At 40.1% G+C, this 24,925-nt stretch overlaps 1 protein-coding gene across 1 annotated transcript in view; it reads right to left on the bottom strand.

Moving 5' to 3' along the window:
- tmem104 (transmembrane protein 104) overlaps nucleotides 1–17,014 on the bottom strand; it is an 89,518-nt gene extending 72,504 nt beyond the window's left edge. The window contains exons 1-4 of the mRNA XM_079642321.1: nucleotides 16,754–17,014; nucleotides 16,048–16,114; nucleotides 14,783–14,904; nucleotides 12,753–12,834 (exon numbers count right to left, since the gene is read on the bottom strand). Of these exons, the coding sequence (XP_079498447.1) occupies nucleotides 12,753–12,834; nucleotides 14,783–14,904; nucleotides 16,048–16,092 (249 nt within the window). The 5' untranslated portion in view covers nucleotides 16,093–16,114; nucleotides 16,754–17,014. The remainder of the gene's footprint in view (nucleotides 1–12,752; nucleotides 12,835–14,782; nucleotides 14,905–16,047; nucleotides 16,115–16,753) is intronic.
- Nucleotides 17,015–24,925: the final 7,911 nt, after the last annotated feature.

Here is a 24,925-nt window from a genome sequence, read left to right on the forward strand (position 1 = left end):
GCATAGCTTATGGGGAGTAGCCCTCCCGTGCATCATCATTAGCATCAATATAATAATAATGGCATTTATTTCATCAAAAACATATAGAAATTAAGGAGTACAAAGAAACATAGAAAACTGGAAATAAAAACAAATAAAACAAAAATTAGAGCAAGAAAAAAGTGAATGCATATGTAAGCAATACTGGGAATATCCAATACCTGTTAGCTGGAGTAATCTGCAAATATAATTGTTTTTACTTTAGTTTTGAATTGTTGATGACTTGTAATACTTGAAAGGTCTGGGTGAAGTCCATTCCACGTTCTAACTCCGATTATGGATAAGCTGTGTGATTTGATGGTTGTTCTACAGGGCTTGCTACACAACCAGTTAGGATGCCTGGTTGGGTATTTCATGACTGTGGCTTGGAACTGCTTTTGAATGTTAGTAGGCATTTTGTTATGGAAAATGTTGTGCATAATCAGTACTGTTTTAAGCTTAACTATATCAACAAATTTGAATAGATTGAGTTTTTTTAAATATGGGAGTTGTGTGTTCATATTTACCAACACCACAGACGATTCGTAATACTTTTTTTTTTAGATGTTATTATTTTTTGTAGATTTGTTGAGTATGTGTTTCCCTATATTTCGGAGCAGTAATAAAGGTAAGGGAGAAATAGACTGTTATAAAGAGTTCCGAGTATTTTTTCCTCGAGAATGTTCTTAGTACGATACAAAATACCTATTGTTTTTGACAGTTTAGTTTGTACATAATTTATATGGTGCTTCCAGTTGAGTTTTTCATCAACAATGAGTCCTAAGAATTTACATGCACCAACTTTCTCTATCTCAGTATTGCAAATCCGTATAATACAGTCATTTCTACTCTCAGACTTTGTATTGAATAACATGTCATTTGTTTTGGCCACATTATGAGATAATTTATTAACTGCAAACCAGTTACATAGTATTTCTAATTCTGAATTAACAATTTTAACAAGATCACCAAGATTATGATGGGAGCAGAGAATGGTGGTATCATCGGCAAACAAAATGAATTTTAACATTTCGGAGGTGTTGATAATGTCATTAATATAAATCAGGAACAGTTTTGGACCTAAAATTGATCCTTGAGGGACTCCACATGTTATAGGAAGATTGTTTGATGTCGCCTCGTCTATATCCACATATTGTATCCTATTTATCAGATAACTCTTGACCCATTCTTTGGCTTGACCCCTTATGCCATAATGTTCCAATTTGTGTAGCAGTATTGTATGGTTCACAGTATCAAAAGCCTTTTTAAGGTCAATGAATATACCAGCTGTAATCATTTTTTTCTCAATGTTGTTGTTAATTTCTTCAACCAGTTCAATTACTGCTGAAGAAAGTGATTTTTCTGAAATCCATATTGGCTGGGGCATAGTATATAACATTTGCTGAGGAATGACTCCAGATGGTTGTTAAAGAGTTTTTCCAGGATTTTTGAGAATTGTGGTAGCAAAGAAATGGGTCTATAATTATTAAAACTAGATTTATCACCAGATTTGAAAACCGGAATCACCTTTGCGATTTTCATATCATTGGGAAAAATACCTTGTTGGAACGATTTATTGCATATATTTACTAGGGGGGCTACAATGTTTGGTGCAACTTGTTTAACAATATTCATACTAAGTCCTAACTAATCTTTGGAATGTTTACTGTGTTGAGGATTAACAATATCAAGCAGTTCATTTTCTGTAATTGGGTTCAGAAACATACTCTGTTGGTTGCTGTTTTTCAGAAAATCATCCACTTTAGATGAAGTTGGGCTGATTTTACTCGCCAGATTGGGGCCAATTTCAGTAAAGAACTCATTAAAGCTATTTGCAACATCCGTTGGGGTATTTCCTTCGGTTTGGAATTTCTTGAATTCATTTCTGTTGTCAGTTATTTTCTTGTTAATTATGCTATTTATTACCTTCCAAGTGGTTTTCATATCTCCTATGGCATTTTCTAATTTTTCAGAGAAGTATCGTTTTTCACAGTTTCTAAGGATTGTAGTCAAAACAAATTTATACAATTTATAACGACTTTCATCTTCAGTACTTTTACTTTTCAAAAATGTCCTATAGAGTGCATTTTTTTTACAGCAAGCGTTTTTCAGTCCACAAGTGAACCAGGGTTTTGAGTCATTATTATTCAGGTGATCACTGACATCAGTGATGAGGGCCCACTATGATGTTCCGTTTCAAGGACGTTAGTGAAAATGTTATCAATTAACGTTTCAGTAGTGCTAGTTAACCTGGTTGGTTTGGTTATTAGAGGGAGAAGCCCGAGTGAAGAAAACATATCCATGAAGTGTCTCGCCTGTTGGAGCGAGTTGTATTTTAATAAATTAACGTTGAAATCTCCACACACAAAGGTTTAATATAATATATTATATAATAAATATAGTGTAGGACCATACCTATATAAGCAGGGCTGCACATAACTGGTGCGCAGGTGCACCTCCGCCAAAAAAAGAGCACCCGGTCATTTGAAAAAAGGCGCATTTGCGTACCAACATTGAGAGAGAGAGAGGAAGAGAGAGAAGAGAGGAGAGAGAAGAGAGAGAGAGAGAGAAATATATTAGCGAGTTGCATATGAACCTATTATATGAACTCAGGGACGGCCCGTAGCACTGGCGTAATAGATGTTCCCCTAGGGCGCCAGATCTGGGGAGGCGTTGCGCTGGCAACTCTGGGAGGGAAAAAAAAAAATGTTTGACCTTTGGTGCTCATCCTAATTTTCGGCCTTGATGTAACAATATTCATAATTAAGTAAATGTAGACTTCCGGTTTGGCTGTATATATATGGAGTAGTCACGTTTTTGAGAGGCTCCGCTTCCTCCTCTGAAAAATATATAATTTAACAATACATTTCTTCGTGAGAGGCCTGCAAAAGTCGGCAGTTTAAGCTGTTGAAGCGTGACAGAGACATGGGGAAATCGCAGAAGAGCAAAGGTACCGAGAAACAAACTACGACAGATGAAATTAGCGACGAGGCTAGCGCTAGCACCACGCTGGATGCTAGCAGCGATCAGGACGAGGCTCCGACGAGGACGGACATCATGGCAGCTATCATTCAGCTAAATCAAAATGTAGACTCGAAGTTCGAGTTGCTCAATGCCTCCATAGCTGGTCTGAAACAGTCACTGGGCGAGGTTGAACAGAGATTAATTTCTACCGAAGGTGGAATGAACGAACACGAGACCCGAATCAAAGCTTTGGAAGACCAGTGCTCAAGATTGGATGAGGAAGCCAGGTCGCTCAACGGGCGGGTGGACAACCTCGTCTCGCGCTCTCGACGAAAAAACATTCGGATAATAGGTGTTAAGGAAGGCATGGAAAAGGGCAACCCAACAGACTTTGTTTCAAAATGTATACCAGCACTACTGGGGGAAGATAACTTCGACAATAAACCTGTTAAGGTGGACCGCGCACACAGGGTCCGTGTACGGGCAGCAGCAACAGATGGCCCTCCTCGTCAACTGATCGCCCGCATCCATCATGACTCAGTAAAGGAGCTGATTCTGAGACTTTCCTCACATAAGTTCCCTTTACAACATGAGGGAGCACGCATCTTTATTTTCCCGGACCTGGGCCCAGCAGTGATGAAACAACGGCAGCAGTTCGACAACACCAGGACCAGGTGCAGGTCCGCGGGGGTGAGATGCGGGTTCCGTCACCCAGCTACATTCGTTGTCTCAGTCGGCGAAGATAAGCGCACGTTTAACAACCCGAAGGATGCCGAGAAGTTTCTGGATGACAAGCAAGTGTCACGTTAGACCAGCTAACCAGGATTAAGGACAACGAGGACAGTTAACTTTAAAGCTGAAACGCATTTGATTACTCTCTGCAGGTGAGGAGGAAGCTGACATGTACGTGTTCTATTATGGTATGTTACGAGCTCAGGTATTTTGGACTTGGGGGTGTTAGTTCTCAGAGGGGAGTGGGAGGAGGGAGGCAGAGGGCCCCGGAGGACAGCGCAGTGTTTGGTTTGTATTGTTCATTAGCGGCAGTTCATATACTAGGTTTTTGCAATTTAATGGCGGTTTGTGTTTTTTCTTCTTTGCATTACAATTGGTTACATGTTTTCACAATAAGTTATCACATAAGCATGGGGATGTGTCATGTCATTGAATAATGGTGATATCACAAGGATAGAAAGCTGGAACGTAAGAGGTTTTAATCACCCAGTTAAGAGAGGGAAGATAATGGCACACTTGAAACGTTTGAAAGCTGATGTTATGTATCTTCAAGAGACACACATTAAGAATACGGCTAAAGACAAACTACGTATGGGATGGGGACCACGAATATACCAGTCAAAATACGTTGCCAGAGCTAGAGGGGTAGCCATTATCATTAAGAAAAATGTTTCGTTTGAACATAGGTGTACAGTCAGTGATCCAAATGGCAGATTTATAATTGTATCAGGCACACTCAACTCTGCCCCCGTCACGTTGATTAATGTTGATGGTCCAAACTTTGACGACCCTGCCTTTTTTCAGACAGTTTTGAATGGAATTCCAGATGTTGGCAACACAAACATTATAATGGGAGGGGACTTTAATTGCGTCTTGGACTCTTTGCTAGATAAGCAATCCCAAAGGTCGTCTGTGAACAGTAAATCCAGCGAGGAGTTAAAAAATACTATGCATAACCTAAATTTAGTTGATATTTGGAGGCTACTTAACCCTACTGCCAGAGATTATTCTTTTTTCTCTCCTGTGCATAAATCCTATTCAAGGATTGACTTCATGTTGTTGGATACTAAGCTGATCTCTAGTGTAGCGACATCTTGATCAGTGATCGTGCTCCCATGTCACTACATATAAGATTTAACAACCATAAAAGCGAACACACCTGGAGATTCGACAACACAATTTTAAAAGAGAAAAGTTTTCTAAAATATATGTCGGTCAGGCTGCGTGATATTATAGCTACAAACGATACAGGTGATGTGGATGATTCCGTATTATGGGAATCCATTAAAGCAGTGCTTAGGGGCAGCATCATATCCTATGTAGGTGGTAGGAGAAAACAAAGATAAAGGAGGTTAGTGGAGCTGGATGAAGGTGTGTCTCAGCTAGAACGTTCATACAGAGTCTCCGGAGACCCCGACACATTAAACTCTATAGTTTCCCAAAGAGATGAATACAACACAATTGTATCCGCTCAGGTTAGTAAACAGATGAACAGAATTAAACAGACGCAATTTGAATTAGGAGACAAACCTCAGAAATTGCTGGCACGACAGCTGAGACAGGCACAAGCCTCCCGGGCAATTCTGAGAATAAAATCAGACATGGGCACGGTCCTCACTGACCCTAAAGAAATAAATGCACGTTTCATGGAATTCTATTCAAATCTGTATAAGTCCAATGGTCATCGGGATACAGATGCAATTAAGTCATTTCTCTCTGAGCTGAACTTGCCTCATCTCAATGGTGAAGCAATAGCGGATCTAGACGAAGACATCTCTATGGAAGAGATAATAAAAGCAATTAGTGAATCTCCAAATAATAAGGCACCTGGCCCTGACGGATTCACTACAGAATTTTACAAGTGCTTCTCTAAGGAACTATCCCCACTGCTGATGCGTATGTTTAAACATGCAGCGTCAAATGGCCGACTGCCTCAAACGCTCTATAATGCAAATATTTCATTGATCTTGAAAAAGGGCCGGAATGAGCTGGAAGCCTCATCTTACAGACCTGGGTCACTGATCCCTAATGAAACAAAGTTGATTAGCAAAATTCTAGCTAACCGATTGAAGCTTTATATCCAGACGATTGTACACCCCGATCAAACAGGCTTTATTCCCAATAGGCATATCTATTTCAACCTACGACGCCTATTTAACATACTATATACTGAGCACAATACAGAGACAGTTGTGATTTCAGTGGACGCTTAGAAGGCCTTTGACCAAGTCGAGTGGCCATATATGTATTTGACCCTAGAGACATTTGGTTTTGGGAAGATGTTCATTGACTGGATACGGATTTTGTATGCTCATCCCACAGGTAGTGTGATCACTAACCAGAATATCTCCCCCCAGTTCCCACTATACCGTGGCACTAGACAGGGAGATTCGCTCTCACCTTTTTTATTTGCTTTAGCCATAGAGCCACTAGCCACAAGTATACGGCGGCATCCCGGAATATCACCTGTCTCCATTAAAGGGCAGAAACATCAACTGTCATTATATGCGGATGACATTTTGCTATATTTGTGAAAACCACAGGAATCTATGCCCTCAATTATGGAGCTGTTTAACCATTTTGGCTCCTTCTCTGGGTTTCAAATAAACTGGGATAAGAGTGAATTAATGCCAGTGTACTTGGACCAGAACAGCTCCACACTGAAATGTGTGCCCTTTAAGATAGCCGAGGACAGGTTCACTTACCTGGGGGTGACAGTCATCAGAAAACCCGAACGGTTACTTGAGGAGAACTGGAAACTGAAAATAATCCAGCTTAAGCAGAACATAGACTTCTGGAAAACTCTCCCTCTGTCACTGGTTGGGAGAGTAAACGCAGTTAAGATGGTGGTTCTACCACGTTTTACATATCTCTTCCAGTCAATCCCATCTTGTATACCGCAAAGCTATTTTAAGAAATTAGACTATTCTAACAGCCTTCATCTGGCAATATAAAGCGGTGCGTATCGGCAAGAAACACCTTTGTAAAGCTAAATATGAGGGAGGGTTTGCTCTACCAAATGTTAGATGTTATTACTGGGCAGCACATTTAAACATTCTGGCTTTCTGGAGAAGTGGTACCCTCACTAAGGGCACTGAGGAGGACACTCCAGCCTGGCTTTCTATGGAGCGGGCGGCCTGTCTCGGAACTTCTCTCCCAGCCCTTCTGAATAGCCCAGTTAAGACTAATAAATTACTATATGCAGGGAACTTTCTGGTAGACAATTCTCTTAAAATATGGAAACAAATTAAAAACATACTGGAAAGCCCCAACTATGTACATAGACAGCCCAATCTGTGGCAACCACGCCTTTAAACCGGCCAGAGTGGATTCCGCGTTTGCTCGCTGGAAGGAGAAGGGAGTGGAGTGCGTGAAGGACTTGTACCAGGGGGGCCACTTGATGTCCTTCGAACAATTGAGGAACAAATACGATCTCCCAGCCTCACACTTTTTTCGATATCTACAGATCCAGAGCTTTATGAGGTCTCATATAGCTACATATGCAGATATACCACAGCGTCGGGCACTTGAAGAGATAATTAATGTTAGACCGGGATGTAAAGGAGCAGTGTCAACCCTATACCAGACACTTCTTAGTCAGGAAGTAGTCAGCACAGAAAAGTATAGAACTGAGTGGGAGACAGAATTGGGTATGCCGATCACTGAGCAATGTTGGGAAACATGTCTTAGGAATATTCACCGGTGCTCAGTAAATGTTAGATTAAATCTGATACAATTTAAAGTTGTACATAGGTTGCACCACTCAAAAGTTAAAGTAAACAAGATGTATTCCAGCATATCAGCATTATATAACAAATGTAAAAATCAACCTGGCACCCTTACACACCAATTCTGGACATGCCCCAACCTCCACTCATTCTGGACTTCTGTATTTGATTTCTATTCAAAAGCATTTGACAAGCAATTGAAGCCTGATCCCCTTGTGGCCATTCTGGGGTCCACGAGTGAAACTGATCTGAACTACGGCAGTGACAAATGGCCGGTGTTTTTGGGTACTGTTTTGGCTAAAAAACTTATTCTGAGGTTATGGAAGTCTGATGCTGTGCCTTCGTTCGAGATGTGGCTGAGAGATGGGTGAAATCCTATACCTGGAGAAACTTAGATTCAAGAATGCAGGAAGGGAGAGAGTGTTTGATAAGGCCTGGGCTCCAGTGATGAGACACTTAAGAGGTCTGGGTGAGGATGAAGGTGTGGGATGAAGGATCAATAATGTTAACCCTGTAACTTTTATCTTGTTGTTTTTTTTTCTTCAATTTGCTATGGGCATTTTTTCTTTGTCCTGATGTGCTCTCTTGGACTGCCCTCTTGTTTCTAGAATGAATACTGCATTTCTTGTTATCTCGTGCATGGATATGTTTTAAAACCGCCAACTGCCTAATTGTACTAGTATGTTCTGAATCCGCTGTTTTGTTGTTACTGAAAATGGAAAATATGATGGCTTTGTTATACCAATGTGGTTGGTACAATACATTTCTGCAATAAAAATATTCTTAAAAAAAAAATTAAGTAAATGTAACACCCTTTTCACCCCGGTTACACTTTATTTGCCCTGTACGATGGGTGCTGTAAGTGATGAAAATGGGGGATGTTGGCTTATCTGGCGCCCGCAGCTCACAGCCAAAATGCGAGTGAGCGAGGAAGGGTGCACCGGTACCGGCGCTGTTGTTATTAGAATCTGGTGCTAGCTGCTCTAACGGATATAAGAAGACGTTTCTACAATAATGTGGAGGGAGAGTCCTCTCCAGTCAGACTGAGAGGCTGATAACTACAGCTCAGTGAGGTAAGGACTCTTGAGTGTTTATATAGCCTAGTTAACTTTAGTTTAAGTTCAAACGGTTTGGTCACAATTTATGTAAACACATATTTCCAAGGCACTCCTTTATAGTTATTGGAATAAACAGGTTTGAAATCATTCCAATGTATACTATAGGACAGTAACCAAAAATATCCTTTAAAACTGGAGATTAAAAAAAAAATGCATAAATAAATAAATGTTAAGGTAAAATAAGATATGAATGAACAACATAAATAAAATAAGTTACATTAATTTGTTATTGGCTATGGTAGGTTATTGGTTATGTTCACATACTTATTTGATTACATCCACTTGTCTAAGATGACAACCGAGACTTTCGACCCAAAACCAGCTGTTGACTTGTGGATGCAAGCAGCTAATCGCAGACTCAACCAGAGAGAAAGTAGTAGGTATACATCATCAGCTACCATGTCTGACAGAGTGGAAGACAGTGAGGAGAACAGTCAGGAGGGTGGTGATGACAGCTTGTAGGATTACTGGTCGTGCTAATGTTGTATTGTGTTCACCTCTGCATGTGTGTTCTTTGTTCACCTCTGCATGTGTGTTCAGTGCCGTGTGTCTGGCAAATAAAGTCAAGACCCCCTCAAAAGTTACGGTTTATTTCATTTTAAGGATGAGCACCAAGCAACATCTCCAGGTGCTCCTTTGAGAATCAGGGCAAAAAAGCTATGTGCACCCCTTTATATAAGGCATATTTATACTTTTTATTTTTCAAAATACCAAACAGATCATGCATTTTAGCCATTCCTCATTTCGCTCAATTTAACACTGTCTTTGCATGGGCTGATTCTGTGAGAACAGCACCATCTACAGGCCTGGCATATGTACTACAGCGTCTCCAGCGCTTTCGAACGGCAATGTCCGTGGCAGTCTCCTCCTGATTGGTGGAGTTGGCCCAATAACCGTAGCGCCACTTCTGTGACGTCATAGAAGTGTTCAAATCTGGATCAGTCTGTATCAGATCTGTTGCAGCCCCTTTTTAAGAGATTTGGGTATGGAGGAAAATAAAGAGGGTTGTGTTTTCTGACACTTGGTGAGTTCCCTGGAACACCAGGGACACATATTCATGTATCAAAGACATACAAAAGTGCATTTTTCATGATAGGTCACCTTTAAAGAGGCTCTAATATGCTTTTTGTGGTTCTACCATACTTGTAATGTGTTATGGGTTTTTGTGCATGTAAATGGTCTGCAAAGAGTACAATTCCTAAATACCCTACTATACGCAACACTCACGCCTCCATTTGACTCCTTTGTTTACTTCAGTAACATAGTGACAATACTACGTTACACCTGTGCTTCTATTGGCTAGTGCTCCAACACATTGTACGTGATTGGCTAAGGGGCAGGAAATCTCTAAGTAGACCCTCCAGAAAAACGCGATCGCAGAATTTATCGCATAATCAGCAAAATGGCGCAGATTTTTTAAAAGGCCGCATATTTATCAAAAGGCTGCATAACCCCCGCATTTTTCCACACAAAGTTGAGAAAAAAAAAAGTTAACTCGTCTTGACGTGAAGTAGTGATGATGCTGATGTGACGTCATCAGCTCGCGCATCACAGAAGGTAAACAACACCGTAGAGTGAACGTGTGGAACTCACACGACGAACATTTCTGCTAAAGACCGGGAAAAGCAGTACCCCGATGTCTTTCACGATAGTGGGGGGAAACTATTCTGCACCCCGTGCAACTGTGTGTTGGAGCATACGTCTTAGAGAAAGTCGACGGTGACGACCCACTTTGATTCATTCAAACATTCGAAAATGCTTTCTGCTGCTGCGGACAAGAAAGCCAAACAAATCACGTTCACCGAGGCATCGACCTCCAAAACCCTTTTGAGGGCTACAAGAAACTAAGTGATTAGCCTACAAGATTGAAGCTGGTTAGATAACGAACGAGTGTATGTATGTATGTATGTATGTATGTATGTATGTATGTATGTATGTATGTGAGTGTGTGTGTGTGTGTGTGTGTGTGTGTGTGTGTGTGTGTGTGTGTGTGTGTGTGAGTGTGTGAGTGTGTGAGTGTGTGAGTGTGTGTGTGTGTGAGTGTGCGAGCAAGATTAAAATATCCCCATTGCTTTTACAATAAATAAACATTGAATGTGTTTAATTGAATAGGAAAGGGGTTTAACGTTAGTGGCAGGTTGTGTGTGAGAGAATAAATAAGACAGCCCAATATTTGAAAAAAAATCTATTCTTTTTCGCAACTTTCCGCATATTTCACAACTTCCCGCAATTTTACCGCATAAAATTACATAAAAACCCTGCATGTTTAATCGCATAATCAAGGATTTTAGCCCGCGTTTTTCTGGAGGGTCTATCTAAGAGGTTGACTAATCACAACAGAGCTAGCTTGCAATCAGAGCAGACTGGGATCTGGTTTCAGAAAAGGTATTAATAGCACAGTGTATAAATACTCTGTTACAAGGAAAAATCCTGTATTCATTTTTTACTTACAAAGAAGGATAACAAATATTAGCATCAAAATAACCATTTAGTACTCGTTATGCAGAGTGGTATTACATCATGGATTATAATAAGTAATCCAATGATGTGAACATCATTTTAATTTTGGTAAAGGCGGGTCTAATTTGTATAACTTTGTATATTTCCAGGTGTTCCAATCCAAATTAGTACATCATAATTCATTTAGATTTGGCATTCATCATTTAAACCTGCAAAGTAACTTATGTTGTCAAATAAATGCAGAGAAGTGAAAAGTACAACATTTGCTTCCAACATGTAGTGGAGTAGAAGTATAAAAGTAGCGTCAAATGGAAATACTCAAGTAAAGTACAAGTCCCTTAAATGTGTATTTGTTCCTAAGTACAGCACTTGAGGCTATGTTCTTTCCACAACTGCATTAAACTTGTACGAGGATAAGACAATAAAACAACAGCCTTCCAATATAAAAAATACAGCTTCCTATTAAAAATGGAATTTCATTTGAGGGTTCAAACCTAAAATAGTTGTTATAGTCTAGTAACCTTTACTGAGGTACACATGAAAACCGTTATAGTTTCTCTTAAGAGATGCTCAAGTGTGATAAAGAGCAGTCAAGTGTTGATACACTTCCAACATCACTGATAAGAGCCACATATTTGTTTTAAGTTTTTCTAAAGATTCTATATATTTTGACCCTCACTTCAGTTAGAACTTAGCCTGTTCAACAACTGCCTAGAAATGATTGTCTCGTATTCAACTTGATCGACATTGTTTTTGAATTCATATATGGCATTATAACAATGTTACATGCACAGTAGACATGTTTGAGTGTCCATAAAGGGGTATGACTTATATATAACGCAGTGAAAAACAAGGCCATAGTTGGTAACATGTTACGGTGAGTACAAAATAAACTGCTTGCCGTTCATATGGTTAAGCAATTAACATCTAAAGCACCTAACAAAGATAGCACCAGTAATGAGCCAGGTGTGAGACAATGTGCACTATAAATAGCTATCTCGATGTAACCTTAGTTATATGAGCAAGTCTCTACCAGGCTGTACATCAAACTGTGAAAGAAAGAATATGAAACAGCCGCTGTCTGGAGTATAATGAAATATGGCTGGATCACGCCCTCTAGTGTTTCAGCAGTGATATCAATGGTTGAAAGATATGCTTTAGATATATCACAGGAAAGATAAGAACCCATCGCACTAGGCATAAATCCACCATAACCTCCAGCAGGAAAACCACGCTAGAAAATATATTGCTATAACAATACAAATCCAGTGAGAAATACATATTATCCAGTATCTGTGTCTTAAGTGTATTTGTTTTACCAAAGCAGGATTTGGAATAAGTGAGATAAGGCATGCTCAAACAGAAGGAAAAATGGGTCCGTCACTGACTCTCTGACTGCTATCATTCTGGATTTGTGTTTTTTTTCCTTCTGATTATTAACAGGTTAATCCCTGAAAAAAATAAAAAAAAAATAAAAAAAGTTATTAGCTTTTTTAACTAGTAAGAAAAGACCTGTAATCACATTAACGAGAGCAAAAGACTCACTTGAAATGTCACTGCGTCACATTAGTTTTTTCAGGCAAACTAACGTATACAAACATTTCATTTTTTGAAATATTTGGTTATTGGCACATCCCTAAAGTAAATAAAGAATGATCCACTCAGCCAACATCGTATTAAAAGACATTTAACAAGTACGATATTATTTTGCTCCTGCAGTTTGTGATCTCACCTCCTCCTGCTCTCTCCTCTTCCAGCGCAGCTGAGCGTTAGTCGACGCCATCGCCTCGATCACAAAGGTGGTGGTCATGTAGCTGATGAGAGGAGAAAGGGTTAACAAGATGCTCAAAATATCTACCTTTTAAACCATCATCGCTTAATTTAAGATGATACATCTGTAAGTTTGATTGGAACACAATCAATATTTCACTGTTTGTGAGACACCTCAAATTTCTAAATACATACTAGATTGACTTTTCATTTAGCCTTTTAACTAACATTATGTTTTATATTTTGCCATTAAAAAATGTTTGTAAAATCATTAAAGAGCCTGTGACAGCATCCCAACAAATGTTGTGCAATTAAATATTGGGCTACTAGTCATCTCGAACCGTCAGTTTAAAAAAGAAGGTGCGATACCGTTCCGATAAATATCAATAATTTCGAACATCGCGGGGAAATTCCTTCGACTCATTTTGAAGTTTTGGGGGAAGCTGGAAGTGACGTCAATGCGGGAACGCTTCACTGTGCGGCGAGAGAGCCAAACACGGATAAAGTGTGTTGTCGTGCGTAGAAATTGTGAATTACTGAGTTTAGGCACGTTAATAACGTTTTAAGGAAGTTGACTAGAGTATATTCATATTTGTCAGTGCTTTCATGTCAATTCGGCGAACATAAACATAAATGATAGTGGTGAAGATGATGATTAAATTAGGATTAAAAATCGGGAGTGAGAGTTGCTGAATTTCCTCCCGTAGGATGTGATATAAAAACAAAATCGATTATTTTTGTAGTTGTAAACTCAAGTGGATGAAACTAAACTAAACTATTAGTGCTTTCATGTCAATTCGGCGAACATATGATACATTAAATGATCGTGAGGATGATGATTAAAAATCGTTTGTTTGAGCCGGTCTGCATTTCCTGATGAGAAAACAAACCAATGCTTTTTGTAGTTGTAGTACATCAACGTGGATTAAACGTGTGGTTTTTTTACCACAATGTTGGGGAAATTAATGGGTAAAAATGCACAGATTATTATTATTATTATTATTATTATTATATTATTCCCACTCCGATCGGGACACTAGGTCCACCGTTTCCCCGCAGCGAGGCTGCCCCCGTTGACAGTTTACGTGGGCTGGGCTGGGTGCAGTGGCAGACTGGCCATCGGGACGAATCCCGATGGGCCGGTACCGAAGTGGGCCGGTCGGATAAGTCACTAGCACATCCCCCGCTCCAAAATCAGTTCAGTAACGGTTTTCAAGGGGACAATATTTACTCAAATTGATGGGTTTGGATGATGGGGAAAACTCGTGTCACAGGCTCTTTAAGTAAAGCACCTTACTTATTGTTCATGAAATAGTTGAATATATTTAACCTTTTTTTTTTCTTTCTCATATGTTATGTGTTATATGTGATTGTTACCTTCCGACCAAATCATGCAGTAAGTATAACTGTTAAAAAATTCAATCCAAACTTTTCACTTGGAAACACGAACATGATTGGACTTAAATAGGAATTCAGATGAATAAAGTATGTAAAATGATTTAATTTAAAATAAGAATTTCAAGTGAAATTAACGCATTGTACAACACAGATAACAGCAAGCAATATGTAAGAAAGTGTATATTACAATATATATATACTGGTGTTGTAGTACTAACAAAAATATGAATACTTCTGCATGTTTAAAACAAACATGTGTGTTGTTTACATACTATTTCTGAACATAAACTAAGAAAAAAGCAGACATAAGTGAAAGATATGGCCATTAAAACCAACACCCGCCCCACAAAAAAATAACCAGCACTTAAAGAGAACAATATCTGCATATTTGCGTATATATTTGCATTTGTCTTGTTGTTCTGAGTCTGTAAGTTGCTTTGGATAAAAGCATCAGCTTAATGGAATCAGATGTAATGCAAAACATTTCAGCCTTCAGCTCCATGTTTAAAATGTCTCTGTTGTTGCCCAAAGGACGGGCTAGAGGTGGTGCATGTGGGAAATGAAAAGCAGGTTGATGTGCAGAACAGAACTCACCTCATAAATCCTAAAAAGGAGATGAGTGATATGCTAACCACCCAACCTGCTGAGGCGAAGGCTTTGGGCATCGTCAGAGCTCCGGTCCCTACAATCAGATTGAACATATAGACCAGCCCCACCTGGAGAAGACAGATAAGAGGTGTAAAGACAAGTGGAATATGTTCGCAGACCTTTCATTTCCTATTGCATATTTGAAGAGGCCCTATTATACTTTTTAGGGTTTCCCTTTCCTATAGTGTGTTCTATATGTTTTTGTGCATGTGAATGGTCTGCAAAGGCTAAAATCCCAAAGTGTGTGAGAGACTCTTTCTCCCACACACTTCACTTTCTCCCACACACTTCACAGTATGAGAAAAATAAAGACCTTTTTGAAGATTAACGCATGTAAACGTTTCACAGTAGAGGCAAAAAATACAAATATAAACCTGAACATGAGTATAACCGGGCCCCTTTAATGGTCTTTTGCCTAAATACAAAATGTAAAGCTCTGTTGTATGAGGAATAGTTGAGTGCCTTGTTAGATAAAGAATCAAATATTGCCAAGGAATGCAGATGGGCAAGATAAGTTTAAGGAAGCAGCACTTCCTCCTATCTGGTAGTTCTTGACCAGGTCAGCATTGAACATTTGATTTTATCTCAATGCTTTTTTATCTGGTTAAATAAAGGTTAAATAAAATAAAATAAAAGCAGAGTCTTTTAATGATTTAAAGCTTAAGCTCCCTGGAAAAAAATATTTTACCGGCAGAACTTAATGTTTGTGGTAAGTTATTCTGAAGTGAGCAGTAAGGGACTTCGTAAAAACGGAGACCAGACCATAAAGAAGCCTGCTGTGTATAACAAGAAGGATGTGTAAGCAATTTAGCTTCCTCTTTACTGCACTTTCATACGCACCATCCCCACTCACAATGACATTACTCATTTAATGACACGAAGAAGGGTTCTTCAGAAAAATGCCCTTCTCCGTCTTTAGTGTTTGAAACATATTGATCAGTCAATTTAAGTGGCTCAATAAAACACAGATTAAAAGTTGAAGCCTCTGCAAGTAAACCGAGAAGAACACTATAACTTCGTACATCTTATTTCAAAGTAAAATAAGACTTTTAAAGAGGCTCGGTAAGGTGGACTTTGCATTCAATCATGCATCCACTGCAGTGTGTACTGTGCTCTAACTCAACATAAACAAATAGTGAAACAATCTCTGAACTTAAATAAAAACAGAAGTAAAACAGGAATTAAACTCATTATAAAAATATAATACTCACAAATGGGGAGTAGGGTTCCCCACTCTCTGTAATTCCACCTGGCATGGTTGATGACCCTGGTGTTCACCTGAAAGAAAACCAACATCCAGGAAGCTGAAACCACATACTTCTTCCTCTCTTTCAAGATCAACATTTATATTTACTCAAGGGCATTACCATATTAAGGAAAGTACAAGGTCTATTGAGAATAAAATAATGAGGAGAAAAGTTGTTGTTCAGTATCTCGTATGCAAAACGAAGTCCACTCTTGCAATTTAGTGTTAATATTAACATTTGCAAAACAAAGGCGCATTTACTAAACATGATTCAACACATTTCTTAAACGTTAAGTAATACTTTTCCATTCGGCATACATATGATGTTTCTTTTACCCAATGTCTACAATGTGAAGTTCTGTGACAGGTATTGTGAATGCAAAATGCGAAAATTGATGCCCACATTTATTTAAGACAGTGTATAATGTGTCTATGTTCCGAGATAAAGACAACTTGTAAAAGCTAAAGTTGTACAAATATGTTTTAAGTTACTGTTGAGCTGCTATTTCCCTGCTAACATCCCAGCTAGCAGCACAGGTTACAATAACGTTAGCTATCACAGAAAATACACATGTATAAAATATGTGTACGTGTTGTAAAATGCAAATATCAAAAGAAAAAGACTAGCAGAGAATGTGTCATTAATAAAAACAAAAGTAAACACTTCTCACCTTCCTTCAGCACGGAATATATTGCTAATCTTTCTTGGCTAGCAGGATGCTCCAAGCTCATGTGGATCTCTAGCTGAATGAACGCAGAGCTTAGCCACAGAGCTAAAATGAGCTGTGGCGTTGTTAAAAGGTCAAAAGGATGTCAGTATGAACCATAGTTTGGAGAAAAACTCTACCCACATACGCTAGCAAGGCTCTTCAACTCAGCTAACTGAAGCACCAAACTAAACCAGCTGACCTGATTAACAGACGTAAAGCTACCTCCCACACAAACTGACACTTCCGGTAGGCTACTGGCTTTCAAAATAAAAACTTCTCGTGATCTTTTCATTTAATTGGTGTTCAGCTTCTCAGAGGTTTTAATTGTTTGTTGTGTGAATTTTGAAAAATACATTATCACGTCGTACAATGTGCATTTGATTTTGGACACGTAAATAAAGACCCTTTAAAACATTTTGAAAATGGTCAAACAATATTTAATAATGTTAATATTTACTGACGTGTGTTTTAGACGTTGTTTATCAAAATGATTGTTGTTATTATTTTTGAATTAATATTATTAATATTATTATTATTATTATTATTATTATTATTATTACCATTATTAAACATATCAGTAAGACTGGATGGTAGGCCTTTCATTTATCTGGCTAATAAAGACCTGGTTGATACATTATTGGATTTGAAAATAATTAACTGTTTGTTAGATTGACTGTTAGATTGACGAACAGTGAAATTCATTGTGTGATAGAGACACACACACACACACACACACACACACACACACACACACACACACACACACACACACACACACACACACACACACACACACACACACACACACACACACACACACGCAATCACAGATTTCACAAAATAATGCAGAACCCAGGCCCTTTCTCATTTCTCTAACTTCCCTCCTCGACTCCCCTCCTCGACTCCTATCCTCGAGACTTAGTCCCGCCCACAGGAGATGCGAGCGGAGGAGCCGAGGAGGGGAACGGAGGAGAGAGGAGGGGAAGCAGCAGGCGGTTCGAGAAATGAGAACTCCTCTCCTCCGAGCGGTCATTTTAAAGAGACGTCCATTAATGATGACAGGAGGCACAGCAGCCCTCTGTCTGATGGACAGATGTGTTCATGACGACTTATATATTTACTTGTTTTAATTAATTCACAGTGCGGTATAATGAGACAATAACAGGCTACAGGTGCAGACACACACACACACACACACACACACACACACACACACACACACACACACACACACATATATATATATATACAATTTCAGAATCAAACAGAGCACTCTCATAATAACGTAACACTATCAAGAGGTTTCTCAATACTCTAATTTCCCCTCCTCGACTCCTCGATCCTCCGGTTGTGACCCGGAAATGGATTTCAGCGCGCCATGTTGAAGGGTTATGGCTAGAAAGGATCCGTCTAGTGTAAATATGACGTCACGTTCTCGTTGTAACTCTCGTTGTAATCGGAGCGGCTCGGAAACACATCTACAGCAGTAACATGATGCAACATACACATTAATGCAGCAGCAATATTAATAGAGAAACATCAGACATAATAGTAAAACACTGCAAGGGAACACTTTATTGCACCAGGAGCTATCTTGGGACTTTTACTGCGACAACGTTGACTTGCCTGTGAATAAAAAATAAACCATAGTGTTGGTGATCTACAGTGTTGTCATTCTTCTTTGAACACCAGCAAGATCCCTAACACCCTATTTCAACAATCACACTCCCTGTAATTGACACAATTAATAGATAGTTTAGCTTCTCATCATCAGTTGCTGTGGCCCACTGATGTTAACGATCGTAACTGAAACGCTGCCTGCCAAACGTAAACATTCAGCCATGTGACATTTAGCCAAACTCTCGCGAGAGTTTTACACAAGACGGATCCTTTCTAGCCATAATCATGTTGAAGGACATCTCATTTCTCTAAATGCACATCGAGGACCGAGCATCAAGCATTGAGGAGGCTCTCTGGAGGAGCTCTAACCGAGGAGACACTGATTGGTCCTCCACGGCTCCTCCACGGATGCATTTCCGGGAACGGTGGAAGCGTTACGCACGACCGGACTTATCTCAGCCAATGACAGCTCTGCATATATCCCCTGGATATTATTTTAGTAACCGCTTGAACGGCGACGCGATGTTTACAGTGAGAACAGCTGTGAGGTCCGTGCAGAAAGCAGAGCAGTGTGTAATATATATCACTCAGTATAACAGGCCTACATTACTCTCTGTATTTGTATGCTGTAGTTTAGTAGATATAAAGAGTCGATATTTTTCTAAGACCAATTAGTGCATCACATAATAAAATACACAACGGCTGTAGCCTGATTATGCTTTAGGAGCTGTAATTGTGTGTGGTACAGTGTGTAGGTGTGTGTGTTGTACAATGCGTAGATGCGGCGGACAGACGGGTCTCAGTTGGTTTGGTGTCCTATGCTTACTTTTAATACTTGTAAATACAACTTTTAGCCCGTAATTTCAATTCCCCGTTTCAGCGACCAGAGAGAGGGGGGGGGATATATATATCCAGTCTGATTGTGTTAAGTATGAGAGCACTCTCATAATAACGTGTTTGATTCTGAAATTGTATATATTTCTATAAATATATGTGTGTATATGTCCGCATCTGTAGCCTGTTATTGTCTCATTATACCGCACTGTCAATTAATTAAAAGTAAATATATAAGTCGTCATGAATACATCTGTGATCTGTCCATCAGACAGAGGGCTGCTGTGCCTCCTGTCATCATTAATGGACGTCTATTTAAAATGACCGCTCAGAGGAGAGGAGTTCTCATTTCTCTAACCGCCTGCTGCTTCCCCTCTCTCCTTGGTTCCCCTCCTCAGTCCTCCGCTCGCATCTCCTGTGGGCAGGACTAAGTATCGAGGATAGGAGTCGAGGAAAGGAGTCGAGGAGGGGAAATTAGAGTATTGAGAGACCTCTTAAGAGACTGGATATATCCCCCCTCTCTCTCTGGTCGCTACAATGACGAAAATAAATTACGGGCCAAAAGTTTCATTTACAAGTATTACAAGTAAGCAGAGGAGGACACGAAACCAACTGAGACCTGTCTGTTCGCTGCATCTACGCACACGCTCTACCACACACACCTACACACTGTACCACACACACCCACCTACAGCTAACAGCCTAACAGCCGTTGTGTATTTTATTATGTGAAGCACTAAATGGTTTTAGAAAAATATCGACTCTTTGTTTGTAGATATCTACTAAACTAAAGCAAATAAAGAGAGTAGGCCTGTTATACTGAGTGATTTTACACACTGCTCTGCTTTCTGCACGGACCTCACAGCTGTTCTCTCTGGAAACATTGCGTCGCGATCTACAGTCTATGGTGATTAAAGCAGTTAATAAAATAATATCCGGGGGATGCATGCAGAGCTTTCATTGGCTGAGATAAGTCCGGCCGTGCGTCACGAGTCTTTGAAACATCTTTGTTCCCGGAAATGCATCCACGAAGAAGCCGTGGAGGACCGTGGAGGACCCATCAGTGTATCCTCGGTTATAGCTCCTCCAGAGAGCCTCCTCGACGCTCGATCCTCGGTCCTCGAAGTGCATTTAGAGAAATGACATGTCCTTCAACATGGCGAGCCGAAATTCATTTCCGGGTCACTACCGGAGGACCGAGGAGTCGAGGAGGGGGATTTGATGGACTGAGAAAGGGCCCAAGTGTTCATTGTGTTCGTTTATTGATTTATTTGTTCTTTATTAATACTTAGTATACTTATATATAGCCTATATATAGGCTACATATAAAATGTGTGTGTGTGTGTGTGTGTGTGTGTGTGTGTGTGTGTGTGTGTGTGTGTGTGTGTGTGTGTGTGTGTGTGTGTGTGTGTGTGTGTGTGCCTGTGTGCCTGTGTGCCTTTCTCACTTCGGTTAAATGGATTCCTTGCGTCCCTAACTTGCGTCGTTTCCCTGTGACTAGTCCCTCCCACCAGGGAAGCATGGAGGGATGCAAGGAAACCACGAGAAGCAGGGAAATTAGGCCCAATCCCAAACCACTCCCTCGACCCTACCCCTCCGTGACGGCATGAACTCCGTCTGTAGCAACACTCGCAGCTCAACGAGGCCTGTTCCCATCTAGTTTGTGCTCACCAAAGCATTTTACTCTGGGCCCAACAGGTACTAAATTATAGGGGGGGTTCCATATCCGGCAGCCAGCCACAACACCTTCTCTGCCGGATATGGAAGCCCCTCTTTAGCCCCTCCTGCTGGGCCCAGAGTAAAATGCTTTGGTGAGCATAATCTAGAGGGGATCAGGCAACACCAGTGTGAATTTGGTGGGTCTATGACTATCCTGGACAAAGATATAGGGGGGGTTCCAAATCCGGCAGCTACAACACCTGGTCTGCCAGATTTGGAACCCCCTCTTTAGTTTTTCACCTGCTGGGCCCAGAGTAAAATGCTGTGGTGAGCACAAACTAGAGGGGATCAGGCAACACCAGTGTGATTTTGGTCAAGTTGTGACTGTCCTGGACAAAGTTGTAGGGGGGGGGTGCCATATCTGGCCGGAGAAATACCTGCTCTGCTGAACATGTTATGTAGAGAACAGTGCAGATATTCCCTATTGACACCAGGAAAAAATTAGTGTAAAATAAGGAACATTAATAGTGTGGTATAGGCACAGATATAACATCAATAATACACTTTATTTTAGGGCACCTTTCAAAGCATTCAATGTCACCTTAAAATACAATAAAAAACAAAAAAAGAGTGGCATTACAATACAAACATGTGTTGAGTAGGAAACCGCAGAGGAAAATTACATTCAAAGGAGCAATTAGAGCGAGTGAAGCCAGTTTGAACACATTATCTTTTAGGCTTGCTTGAAAGTAACACAGTGTCTGATGTTATAGCCTATCATTACTGTCATATCATTGCTTACGATTCGTGGTTATCAGACACTTAAACAACAGAGAAGGTTTTAAGAAATAGGACTATACTGACAAATGACATATTATCCTGTCATTGTCTGTTCTATAGGAAGGAGGAACATATCAGAGTGGGACTACACTCAAAAACGGAAGTTTGTTCCAATACGAAGATTGTGACTATCTGAAAAGTGTCCTCAAAACGAGCCTCCTCGCAATTGTATGCACATTATTTATTCAGCCGTTTGCTGTTTAATCTGACGGGAAATATATAATCCAAAAGAGAGAAAAAAGCTTATTAAACTAGACGAACGCTCAACACAGGCGATGACGGCACGTTTGCACGTCCCCGCGAACAGGGCTTCAATCTACGGCAGGGTAATGGCTAGAAAAGATCCGTCTTGTGTAAAACTCTCGCGAGAGTTTGGGTGAATGTCACGTGGCTGAATGTTTACGTTTGGCAGGCAGCCTTTCAGTTACGATCGTTAACATCAGTTGGCCACAGCAAATGATGGTGAGAAGCTAAACTATCTATTAATTATGTCAATGACAGGGAGTGTTATTATTGAAATAGGGTGTTAGCAGTCTTGTTGGGGTTCAAAGAAGAATGACAACACTGTAGATCACCAACACTATGGTTTATTTTTTATTCACAGGCAAGTCAACGTTGTCGCAGTAAAAGTTCCAAGATAGCTCCTGGTGCAATAAAATGTTCCCTTGCAGTGTTTTACTATTAAGTCTGATGTTTCTCTATTAATATTGCTGCTGCATTAATGTGTATGTTGCATCATGTTACTGCTGAAGATGTGTTTCCGAGCCGCTCCGATTACAACGAGAGTTACAACGAGAACGTGACGTCATATTTACACGAGCGGTTTTCAAAGTGTGAGGCGCGCCTCCCCTGGGGGGCGCCAGAGAGCTTCAGGGGAGGCGCAGCGTGAGACACAAAAGAACGAGAAAAAGACGAGTAAAGTGGCACTTGCCCACTTGTGGGCGGCTGTCTGTGGAGACCGAGTTCCCCCACCTCGCCAAAAAGGCTGTAAAAGTGCAAATTCCCTTCACCTCCACCTACCTGTGTGAGTTCAGGTTTTCCGCATTGACTTTGATCAAAAGCAAATACCGGTAAAGGCTGCAGCCAGAGTATGATCTGCGTTTATTCCTGTGTGCATCAAAGACTGCAGGATTAAGTTGAATTATTTGAAGTATTAAAGTAACGTGGTATGGCAGGAAAGTTAAATCTGGTATATTCATTTTAATGTCACCTTATATATATATAGTCATGTGTGTTTTCATTGCAGTAAATATATGTGCTACATGATTACTGTTCAACTATACCTCTGTTCTTATTCTTTCATGTGTGGGTACTAAATGGCTACAAACATTGTGGAGAAATTAGCTTAAACATGTTTTATTACTCTATATGAAATGGAAGCAGCTTTTATGATAAGGACGAGAGAGCATTTTCAGCATGTCAATTATCAGGGAAATCTACTTGTTTTCAATAGATGTGTGTGGTTAATTACTTTGTATTAATAATAACAGTATGTGTAAAGGAAGCTGGAAATATGCAATGTGAAACCTTTTATTTGAAGTAAAGATGTGAACAATAGCTCAAACAAATGGAAGGGCTGTAGGACAAATGAGTGTGTTCTCTATATTAGGCCTGTGTGAAGTTTGACTATTTGAAAAGCATCTCTAATACTGTTTAAGAGCATAGGTAATGTGTTCTTCGTTATTATTGATATGAAAGTGATTTATATGTATTACGTATATTTAGCCAACTATAACAACTATATCTTAAAACATACTTTTAACTTGTGTGTGGTAACCTGAGGCGGGAAGATGGACACAGGGACAAAGGGCCATAAAGGGGATGTGTGTGTGCTGGCTGCAAGATGTGAAATAAGATAAGGAAACTTGTTGTTTAGAGCAGGTTCGTACCAGACACCAAAAGGTGTCTGGTCTTCGTCAAACTGAAAGAGACTTTTTGTTTCCGGGTTTCTTCTGCTGTGTCGCACTGATTGGGTGCGACAGGCCATGTGTTGGTCTCTCCCAATAAGATGACCTCTGGGGGAAAGCACACACACACCTCCTCCTGTGTTTTAGTATGAAAGCCTGTGTTTTCCTTTGGTTCGGGCTCTTGTTTTTGACTGGCCGTTCCTGAGACCTGTCTCACACGGTGATAGAACCTGAGCCCGGAGTACTCTGCAGAGTGCTTCGTGATTCCTTTGTATTTGTATTGTTATTTGTATCATTAAAACAAGATTATTGTTTCACTTGCATTCTGGTGTTTCTTAATCCCTTCCTTTTTACGAATTTACCCAGCTTATCAAACGACACGCGGAGACGAGGTTGGTTTTAAACATCCTCCAAATCTCCAACAAGACGCAGACTCATTCTTCCCACTAAAGTTCAGTGTGTTGCCGGGAGCATATAAGGATTTATCCACCATGTTGAAAATGTTAAAAACAATATGTCTTGAGAACACGGCGTGCGGAAATATACAGTAGGGCCTGGCTCATTTCGTGGCATCTGCAGGCAGTGGCAAGTACTTCCGGCATCTGCCACAGAGGCCGCTACTCCGTGGTATCTGTGGCAAGTATATGCCACAGATGTGGTATCTGTGGCAAGTATATGCCACAACTTGCCGTGGCAACTATATGCCACAACCATGCCACAACTTGGCGTGGCAAGTAAATGCCACAAGTTAAGAGAAAGTTTATGGTAGCTGCCACTCGCCTTCCGTGGCAAATGCTGATATTTAAACCCGTATTTATCGCGTAAAATGTCGCTGTTTTGGCATGACTTTATCGCACTGATCTGTACACAAGACTGATGATCTGTTACTGATGGTCCGATCTCTATTTTTCAAAAAGATTAAACATTATATGTTCTATAGATTTTACTTGGAGAAAGTGGTTTGTTAAAATAAATAAACGTGCCATTTTTATGATAATACTCAAGATATATTATTAGTAAGTTGACATAAAGATCTAACATTGTTGACCAGAGGTGGGAAATAGGCTAACTTGTATACTCAAGTAGCCTACTGTACTTGTGATTTAGAAATAGCCTACTTGTGCTATAAGGATAAGGACAACCAAGCGCAAAGCCTACAAGCACTGAAAAGCTGGCAAGGGGAGACAGATGAGCATGACTCAGCGTTCTGTCAAGAACTCGAACAATATAAATTGTTCGCCAGTTTCAAAACGCAATAAAAGGGTGGATAAAA

Source organism: Notothenia rossii (genome assembly GCF_949606895.1).
Source record: "Notothenia rossii genome assembly, chromosome: 8".
NCBI lineage: Eukaryota > Metazoa > Chordata > Actinopteri > Perciformes > Nototheniidae > Notothenia > Notothenia rossii.